The 11,013-nt window shown below is 37.0% G+C and overlaps 1 protein-coding gene across 1 annotated transcript; it reads left to right on the top strand.

The window, feature by feature from the left end:
* Window positions 1-4,914: 4,914 nt before the first annotated feature.
* Window positions 4,915-10,494, top strand: LOC149267037 (F-box only protein 6-like). Its single transcript, XM_089431348.1, has 2 exons — window positions 4,915-6,319; window positions 9,622-10,494. Exon 1 carries the CDS (start codon window positions 5,096-5,098, stop codon window positions 6,311-6,313), a length of 1,218 nt encoding a protein of 405 aa, XP_089287474.1. The 5' UTR covers window positions 4,915-5,095; the 3' UTR covers window positions 6,314-6,319; window positions 9,622-10,494.
* The last annotated feature ends 519 nt before the right edge of the window (window positions 10,495-11,013 follow it).

Here is an 11,013-nt window from a genome sequence, read left to right as displayed (position 1 = left end):
ATCTTTCTAACAAATACTTCTTCTTGAATAGCCGCTCAAACTCATTCCAAGTCAAATCTTCCTCACGTATACCTTTGACGTTCTTCACATCTTCCCACCAGATGTCTGCTTTACCTTTGAGACTGAATGTAGCCACTTTATCCTTCATGCTCTCTGAATAGTCATGCAACTTGGAGAGCTTCTTCATGCTTAGCAACCATGCCTCTACATCTTGTGATTTCTTTACCTCTCCATCAAAAGTAGGTGGCTTTGTTTTCTTAAACTCATATGGAAAATATCCCTTATCACTCCTCCTGTAAGGATGATAATGATATTGATCTTCATGCCTAATGGAACGAGAACTAGAACGGTACCTGTGACTATCCCTTCTCATATCCGGAGTGTCCAACATTTTGCCATCTCTGACCGTGCCATCACTATCTGACCTGTGACCACCATGCGACCTACCACCATATGCCCCATTAGTTCGGTCTTCCTGCTCATAGTTGATCCAACATGGTCCATGTTGCTGCAAATCTGACAAACTTTGAAGTATGACTGCATTTACCTCTGCTAGCTTTTCCTGTGCCTGTATGATTCTGTCATTATCTGCCTTACAACTCCTTATTTCTTCCTTCAAGCTTCTCAATGTGTCCGCCAAATCAGAAGAGTGCCCCACACCATGCTGCTCATCTGATTCATAGGGAGATTCTACGTAGTCTACCATCTTGCTAGCCATTTGATCTCTTTCCTACAATGCATACTATGTCAGATAAACCAATTCATAACAAACCAACGTACCTTAGTATATTCGGGGAGGATACCTTGTCTGCAAGATCAACAAATTAGTGTGATACATGTATAACATAATCATGACAACATATAGAACTTAATACATAAGCATATGACCATGCAATCGTCATTCTAGCTAGGGTCCAGTCATCAAAGCATGACCTCAACAATAACACACACCATGACCTCATGCATGACAACAACCACTACACCACTATACACTTGACCACATGCAAACATGAACATGCATAAGCAATATGTGACCAACTACCCATATGCCTAAGCACATATGATCAAGCATGAGTGAATGATACTCTAAATCAAACCTGCAAGAATGATACATGCAACCAAGCATACAAGAATGTAACCAACATGCAAGATTATAACCAAACCAATTACAACGATACGTGTAAGAAACATATAACGACATGTAACCAATCATACGCTCACGACGCTGCATTCCACATTAACCACCTCAAGTTTCACATGACGACATCACTACAACCATGATCAACATCGTGAAAATGCAACAAGCACATGGAATGCAAGTGCGAGAGACACACATGCAACTAAAAATGCATGACCAACACATAGCGCATCCAGTCCAAGGGGTGAACCATGCTCTAATACCACTCTATAACATCCTCCTCCCACATCTACCTAAGTTGTTCTAGGGCTCCAGAGCGTTTGTCCAACCAAGACTACGAGACTGATAACTCAACCCAAGCTAAGGAAACATGAGAACCAACCAAAACACAACAATGAATTTTTTTTCACAATCACTATGGCTATCTAGGAAATGGCAAGGTTAGGCAATCCACTGTCAATCCCGACCATCCTCCATGTCAATGACAGATCACAACCAACAAACCACATGCATATGTCATGCATGCTAAAACTAGTGAAGGAAACATACATGCAACTCGGTACATGCAAGAAAATCTGATGTAGTTGTTGATCCCAATGCCCTCCTGCGCTTTCTTGCTTTTCCTTTGCCTTCTTGGTCCAAGAATCCAAGTATGCCAAACCCTCCAAGAGTACTACAAGAAAACTCTAAGTCTCCAATAGTATGAGAGAGAGAGAGAGTAATGAGAGAGAGCTCCAACACTGAAATGACAAAATATTACCAACTGTTCCTCAAAAGCCTTTGTATGAATGAGGCCTCTATTTTCTTCATTTTCCATTATTTTCCTTCATTTTCCTACTCACATGCAACCTGTGACCTTCCACCTCCCTTTTCTCCTAATTTCCATTATTTTTATGAATAAATGTGCCAAAAATGCGATTTTGCCTTTCCAAAGCTTTAGCCATTGCCTTTGCCAATTTCCTTAGCCATAACCAATCACAAGTGATCCCCATCACTAGAATTTTGCCCAACATTCAACTTGGAATAAATGTCCCATCGTGGTTATTATTTTGCCTTTATAACTTTTATTACATGGAATTTTCACCGGGGTTGTTACAATTTTTTTTCTAGAATTTCCCTTTATCTTTGGTCGATGAACGAGATAATCCAACCTACTAACGGGAAATCTAGTATCTTATCCTTTAAATAATTTTCCATCCATCCAATGGGATGGGAAATGTAATGAGGATACTTGACCTAAGATAATTGTTACATTTTTATGAGCTCCTAGTCTCATATACCCTTTGATCTTAAATCAATTTCAATTTCAATTAAATTGAATCTAGCTCTTTCAAATTCCATTTTCCAAAGGTGGATGATTTAATTACATATATTCTTTGTTTGTAGTAATTTTTCATTTCCCCTCAGAAGCAATGAAGATCAAACTATTTGGACAAAGTACCCTTTGCATTTGCTCTCCTTTTAAGCTTGGTTGTACCTCAACAATCTTTTCTTCACTCAAATATCGACAATTTTGTAATTTTTTTGGCATGATTCATTTGTTCAGGTAAATTTTCAATCGCCCAACAATATATTTTTTAAAGTTTTGCAGCAATTTGTTTTACAATCAACTCCTCATAGTTCCAATAGATGTATTGGATTTCTAGTTCTTGCAGGTTTTCTGGGGCTTCAGATTTCAGTTATACGTACATTTGAAAACTTAATGCCCATCAGTTTGGTTTTATTGGCCTTAATTTCTCAAGTGCGTCTTAAGGTATGAATTGAAGCATACCTAGGGTTGAGACTAATTAGAAGTACACCAAAAATTTCCAAATACAATTAAATTCTCAAAATTAATTTTAGAACATAGAAATTAGGAGAATGCTTTGTATAACAAAGACTTATCTTTATAAAAGAACAAAATATGTTACTATTATGCACAAGGGCTCATATGAATATAGATTATATATTTGTCTAATATATAAAGCATAGAGATAAAATTTAAATATGTCCAAACCTAGGTATTACAAATATGAAGTATCTAATAGTTCATAACATATTTTTGTGTCCAAGCCCTCACAATCTTTTCATAGCAAGCTTGGTTGGGCTTGTAAACATAAGCAATTTCAGGCACCAAAGGGCCATTCAGATTGGGGTCAACTAACATGGAACAAATTGATAGAAGGACCTTGGAAACAATAAGTCCAATGCTTCATTGTTCCTTTAATACATAAATCCATATGCTTCCATTTAGATTACTATTTGGGTGATTAATCTGACACAAATATAAATAAGGTCAACCATTTGGTGCAGATATAGTTTTCTAAACCTGTCAGTATTTGGAATATTCATTCGCTACTAGATTTTTCTCTTAGTTCAAACTTCAAAATTGGTTGGCTAAATGGATTGAAGGGTGGAAAATATCAGATCTCTTTTGAGGTGCTACAAGGTCTCCAATCTCTTGAAAATGAAGAGGTTGGCGCTGCAAAATCTTTGAAGCATACACTAATGAGGTCCGCAATTGTTACATACCAAGGAAAGGTTTCCTTGCTTGCTTCTATAACAATGCATTTAGAAAAAAAACTTGGTCATTTCTCTTCAATACTTCCTTCGCCACGGTTAGAGATGAAACTATAACTGCTATTTTTAATCAAATCTATTCTCTCTACTTGTATGCACGCATGTTGCCACACTGCCGCCAGAATGGCCACATTGCTAATGGACAAGGTATTGTTGGTAGATGCACTCAACATGAGGTATATACTACAATCTCACTTGACTGTAGTGACATAGACTGCAATGTCCTTTGATTGTGTGAGGGTTTGTCAAAGCATTAACATAGACTACAACGTTGGGTTCCTTGATTGTGATGTCCTAATGATCGACTATAGCCCTATAATGTCATAATATGCAAAACATTGTCAGAGCTATTATCATCTGATTGTTTAAGTGTCAGAGCCAACCATCCACCCAATCAAAACCATTATCATTTTATTCTTAAGTATAAGAACCATCCATCCACCCAATCAAATAATTTAACTCGTTTTCTTTCTTAAAATCAATTTAAATGTCTAACAAATATGACAAAAAAAACTCTGCACTAGAAATTATTTAATCACATCAATTATCTTTACCCCACATCAATTACGTTTACCCAAAAACTAATGAAAACATTAATCTCGTAAATAAAGTAAAATTTTGTAATTTAAATAAAAACATATAAATACATTATATTTAAAAAACTTTAAATTATTTTGTAAAATTCGATGAATTAATACATGATCAAATGCTTTTTAACCAATGAAGCGAAAGCTATAGTCACCTTGAGGCATGAGAAATATCTTTTAGAGGCGAATGATATAGTCAAAGCAAATACTTTAATGCATGGACTAATAAGATAATAAGTTAATACTTTCATTGAATAGTGTATAAGAGATAAAATGCAATTAAAAAATGTAACGTGCTTATATTGAATAATGTAACCTGCAAAATTAATGATGATTTTATAAATAGGATAATAGGTAACGAAAAATTCGATTGTGACAGAATACTTTGAAAATTTGGATGCTGATGCTCCCGGAGATTCATTTCCCTAAGAAAATGCGAGTGTCAATGATGTGGTCAATTCAAAATAGGCTGTCTAATTATTTTATGTAGTTTTAAAGTGTCAGATTTAATAAAAAGTTAATACTTTCATTGAATAGTGTATCAGAGATAAAATGCAATTAAAAAATGTAACGTGCTTATATTGAATAACGTAACCTGCAAAATTAATGATGATTGTGACAGAATACTTTGAAAATTTGGATAGATGAACCCGGAGATTCATTTCCCGATTCCTGCCGGAAAACGCCTATGATCTTCGGCTGGGAAAATATGGTTTCGATGGTCCTTTATCTTACCATTATGCAGCTTATTACTTAGCTCATCATCTTCAAATCATTCATTCATTGCTCAGCTCAATCATTGAAATTGAAAATGGGGGAGGAGGGTACGTGGTCTGAATTGCCTGAACATCTGCGAGAGGAGGTTGTGGCGCGGGTGCCACTGGAATATTTGTGTAGATTTCGCCTGGTGTGCAAACAGTGGCATGCCCTAATTTCATCCACCAAATTCATAACAACTAAATGGGCCGAGGCGTCTCCCAACAGGAAGCCATGGTTGGTTGTAGGTCCAGATGTCCAATACAGATTGCTAGCATACTGCTTCTTCACAAGGACATGGAAGAAGACCTCCGGGGTCTTCCTCTCCAATCTCCTGCAGCAATGCACTTCAAGGAGTGCTAGAATTTACTGTGGTGGATCGGCATCTGGCCTTTTCTTGGTGAATATCACTGATCCATCAACCGCCTCCGAAGTGTTTACTGTGTGCAATCCTCTGACTAAAACCTCTTTAAAACTTGAACCCATGTCATCAATATGGTGCACTTTCCTCACAGGCATTGTGGGAGGAGAGGGTCCGGACAGTCTTGTGACATACAAGGTGGTGGCGGTGGGGATGGGCAATTTGGGTCAGGGGAATCCACTTATAGTGGAAATCTACGATTCTGCTGATAAGGCATGGAGAGTTGCAGGGCACCTGCCGGGGGATGTGGTGATAAGGGGGAGGGGGGTGGTTTTCTGCCACGGTTCCTTCTACTTTTTGACCTTCAAGTCTGGGGGTTTCAGCATTATGGGTTTCAACATGGGAGAGGGGACTTTCATTTCCGGGCCATTCCTGCCTGAGATGGATAAATTCAAGAACCAGACTAGTCCTCAGTTGCTTACCTGTGGGTCGCGGATCCTTGTCACATGGGGCATACTCAAAGATGGGGGGAATCTTCGGGGGAAGATTTTACAGGAGGTGGCTATTTGGGAATTTGAGAAGGTGAATGTGGACTCGTCCTCCTCCTCTTCCTCATCATTCTCCTGGAAGGAGATTGCAAAGATGCCTTCATCCATGTGTGAGGATTTAAATAGGAATTTTCCTCTTCATCAAATTAATAGCCTTTCAAAGTGCGTAGCAGTGGGGGATTGTGTGTGCTTCATACTCTATAAAGTTACAGAGGTGATGGAGGTGGTGGTTTACAATTTAAGTGAAAAGCAATGGAGTTGGCTTCCCAGCTGTTCCTTAGGTGGCGACAACGCCATGGCTAGACAGGCAGCTTATGCCACTGTCATGGCTTTTGAACCGAGGCCTGACATCAAAGTCGAGTGAAGCCTGGTATATGTACCGTTGCCTTTTACATCTCTACTCAATTTAAACATCAGCACTATCTTGCTTAGATTTAGGCATTCTCTTGGCAAGTTTCTTGTCTTATAATAATCTTAGACTGTAAACAGAGGCCTGTAAGCACAACTTTCAATTAACACAACTGCAGGCCATCATTAAGATCAAATCACAATTTTAATCTGAATATATCAGGAGTAAATTGTCGGCGTTCTTTTTAATATCTCAAATGGGGAACTGAACCCAGAAAATACATAGCTGATCACTGAAATGCAATGATTTTTCTAGATTGCCAAATTGGCGACATAACACACATAGTTCTTGCAAAAGCAGGGTCTTCATTTCATGAGGGGAGATATTTGAATCAAGGGATAATTAATCTCTTCTTCATCAGCTGGATGTTGGAGCTGTACTTTTTAAAGTTTTACCAATGTTTATTAGAGATCAATGTCAGCTAGCCAGCATAGGCAGATGTAAAAATTTGGGTCTACTTAGAACTTAGAAGTAGAATCCATGATGATCAACCCCATTAGTAGGTTTGAAACTCCGATTATCCAAAAATCTAATGTGATGGATCCGGAAGCAAATCAACAAAATTTAGATTGCAAGAGCCTCAAATCCAAATAGATTCCATGAAGCCACTGCTTAACTGCATTCTCATAGCACATAATTGTGATTTATTCCCTATTATTAGTATTTTGTCTTTTTTTTAATCAGGAGAATCAGTAGACCTGCTGCCTGTTACCGAGGAAGCTTGGAGTCAAATGAAAAGGACTTCCTTTTACTCCTGAGCCTAACACAACCACCCACAAACCACACTAGGCAGGTTAACCATGTTTTGAACCTGGGTGGCTCCCGATATTGGTCAGCAAATGCTTTCCGATGTAGGACATCCCCATTTGCCTAGCGCGATAGGCTTCCCTATCATGAATTATTCACCACTTCTGGTAATGCCATAACAACATTGCTTGGTAATAAACCTCATAGTGACATGAACTCTGGACTGTAGAAATCTGAGAGCCATGGAAAATCGAAGTCCTAAGCCTGTGTTAGATCTGTCACCAATCTCCGTGAAAGATAGGACATAATTATCATGTTCAAACAACCTTAAAGCTATGTTGTTATAGCCTGATAGAAGATTTGATGTAATATCTTGAAATAATCTGCTCAAGTAATAATAAATAACGGTTCAGATCTCAATCATACGAAATCAGGCAATGGCATGCATTCCATGACAAAGGGAGTGGAAATTTTAAATCAATAATGCAGAGTAAATCTAAGCGATATGCACGAGAAGCTAAATCACTTTTGCACTGCAGTAAATGATATTACAAACACCATATCTGTTGAATCATTGCACACATTGGTTGGCTTAAGCTTGTTACTTATGGCAGCAATAGAATACATCAAACCTATAGGGATTGCAAAATGATGGATCATATGATTATAGGATGCTCCTTATAGTCTAATAAAATCCCTTAGGATCTTTTGCTAATAATTAAATTATCTTTTTCATTATTTAACTACATTCAGTAAGTTTCATTTTCTCATGCCACTTTCAATTATTACTCCATTCAAGACCCTTGCAAATCGAACTCTTTGCTACAGCTATTTTCCCTTTTGATTGATTTATTTTCTCTCTTGTTCTCTATGGATTCTTTTTGACAATTTCCTTTTTGCCTTTCTTAGCAGCTTTGTTCATTATTTCAATAAATTCATTCTTTAGGATGAGGAAGTTGATCGGACTGGACTATTGATCGTGTTCAGTTGAAGGGGTTCTGTCTGCTGCTTTGAGAAATTTGAATGGAGTGGTATGGAAACGAGATAGACCTAAAATGGCTGTTTCCACAGACTCTATTTGATTTCAATCACTCGGGGTTGGTTGCTCCTTGCTGCAGAAGGGGCAATCAGGGCAGACCTATGAATGGGGTAGGAGAAATACCAGGTTGGTTTCTAATTCTTTTTTAAGTTGGACTGGGGATATCTTACACACTCCCTTGTTCTCTAACTGCTGTAATTTCGATTCCCTTCACCTCTTTTGATGGTTTCTTGACATTATTAATTTGCTTCATAAGTTCATTCTTTTTGTTTTTTTGAAAATTTCACTTGATTGCTATCTAGTATCGATCCTATGGTTTTCTCCATCCAGAAAATAGAGTTGTGAAGAAAAGAGTCATACATTGCATAAGATAAGAAAAAGATAAAATAAGATAATTTTAGTAATACATAGAAACTTTATTTTTGCATTCTGATGTTAAAGAATCAAGATGTAGTTATTTTCCATTAACGATATCTTAATTATTATGTTAAAGCTATAGCAACAAAAATGATTGTTTTGACTTTTAGGGTGAACATAGCTAGCATTCCCTTTTCAATTGCAGGGTTCCAGTAGTGACACTTCCTTGGACAGGTATTCTCATGTTGGAGGTGAGGCCATGCATTTTCCATCATGTATGAATTTGAGAGACATCTTCTCTATTTACTGCCCCTTATTTCATCTCATCTATTGTTTCTCTCTATCTCGGGTTCTGATTTAAATCTGCTACTTTAAGTGACATCAGAAAATCACTCCTAGGCTTGTAGCCTAGAATAGTGATCACTGCAAAGTCATTTTTATGGTTGTTGAACACAATGAATAAAATGAATTTTATATCTTTAATGTTTACCTATATTTGCACATGTTCTTCGATCTCCTATACTGTTGTGCTGCAACCACATCCCTAAAATTCCTTCCTTTTAAAAAAAATAATTGTTGCACCACCATGCCTGAATTTTAAATCTAGCAACTGCTTTTGTACCTGCAATTGCACCTAACCACACTGATGTTACACGACTTTAGAATCTAGGCCTTTTCTTTGGCCTGCTTTAATGTCTTGTTGACGTCCTCAAAATAATTTGAGTTTTGAATTCGATGGAAAGGTCTCATTTGCAAGGGATGATTGGAGTTGTACCTGCTAATATGATATATGTCCAGTGCTATTTGTTCTTTTCTGGAGATAGTTGTAGTTGGGGCCATATTCAGAGTTCAGCCTCAATTCTACTTGCTCTCATTTACTTCTGTTGCAAAATCTTTGGTTAGTTGTTTGTGCTACTCTTTTAGTTATTTAACACAATGTTGCCTTCGGTCGTATTTCCTGTCATGAAGTAATTTTGCTTTCAAAATCTATAAAAGAATCTTAATTTTTAGACTTTAGTTATAGCTAAAATGCTAGAATTTACTTTAAGGTAATGAACGCTAGGTAGATTTATACTGTGTTGCTGGGCTGATGCTGACCCTTCAGTATGATGCCTTTCAGAGGTCCACACAGCAGAGAGGACTGTGTAATGATGGTGCAGCAGCCACAAACATATCTGTCCAGCAGCGTACTACCCCCTGTAGATCTGCCTCGGTTTCTGCTAGGGCATATATAGGCACAGCAGTGATCGTAGAGTTATGGTGCAGCAGTGAGAGGAGGCACATGAGCACTGGGTATCTAGGCTGAAGGGTTGCATGCTTGCGTAAGCATGCATGCACCAGCTTTAGCCCCCTTTCTATTTTAGTATGCTATTATATTTAGTACTGCTCTGTTCTTATTTTACATTAAGTTCTGTTCTATTTATGTTTTTTTGTCAGAATTAGAGTTGGTTGTTTTTAGCAACAAGTCCCTTTATAATACAGTTCTGATATATTTGGAAAGTGCTTTCGATTGCACAGTTTCTAGGAATAAAGCCCAGAGCATGAATCTAGAATAAAGGGCAAAGACCCCAAGAAGGATTGCATGCTTTTGGGGCATATTTCCTCCTCTAGTGTGAGTTTTCATACAGGCTTGGCGCTAGGGAAAAGTTAGGTCAATTTGATCGTAATCCATGACCCTCTGTTTTTGTTATACAAAGGGCTTTTTTTTTTTTTCTTGAATTTAATTTAAAATAAGTGGTTAAGTGGTTTTGTGAGTTTCCTGTAGCAGATTTCTTTCCCAGAATTAATGAGAAAGCAGTAGCAAGTTTTACTACCCATTTAGCTTTAGCTGATCAGACTTTTTCATTATAATGTATTTCAGTTTTAGGCTATTTTGAGAGAAGGTTAAAACTTTATATTTCTAGCTGTTAGGGTTTTTATCCAAGTGCAGTAGATTGTTACTATGAACTGAAAATTTTAACACTCATGTGTAAGGACCAGCATATGTTGACTATATCTGCAAACCACATTTGTGTGATTATTTTGTTTGAGATGTTGGAATTTTTTTTATTGAATTATTTTGAAAAGATGTTATTTGTTTGTTATAAGTATGAATATTTATTGTTTTGTCACTATTAAGTTAAAATATCAAAATTATTTTTCCATGGTTTCTAGTTCAAAAAAGAAAATAAATATTTCAAAGATAAGAACAAATCCCGGCCATCAGTGTGTTAGACAAGACCTAAAACACATTCCTATGAAAGAATATGTAAAAACCTGCAAATAGTTTAGAGGATGGAAAGCACATTCTCCTGGAATGTTTAGTCATCCAATTTTCAAAACATTTGTAATAAAATCAAACTCTAGTTTGTTTAGAGGATGGAAAGCACATTCTCCTGGAATGCCTAGTCATCCAATTTTCAAAACATTTGTAATAAAATCAAACTCTATAGTTTGTTAATTCATAAAAATAGGAAGGGAATTCGGAAATTTAATTTTCATGTCATCCATGTTGGTATTCAAAGTCTATATA

Source organism: Pinus tabuliformis, chromosome 6, assembly GCF_031772625.1.
Source record: "Pinus tabuliformis cultivar Carrire ecotype Pingquan chromosome 6, CPIR1, whole genome shotgun sequence".
NCBI classification, from domain to species: domain Eukaryota; kingdom Viridiplantae; phylum Streptophyta; class Pinopsida; order Pinales; family Pinaceae; genus Pinus; species Pinus tabuliformis.
The sequence above is the reverse complement of the archived record's forward strand: the minus strand, read 5'-3'. Positions and strand labels throughout refer to the sequence as shown.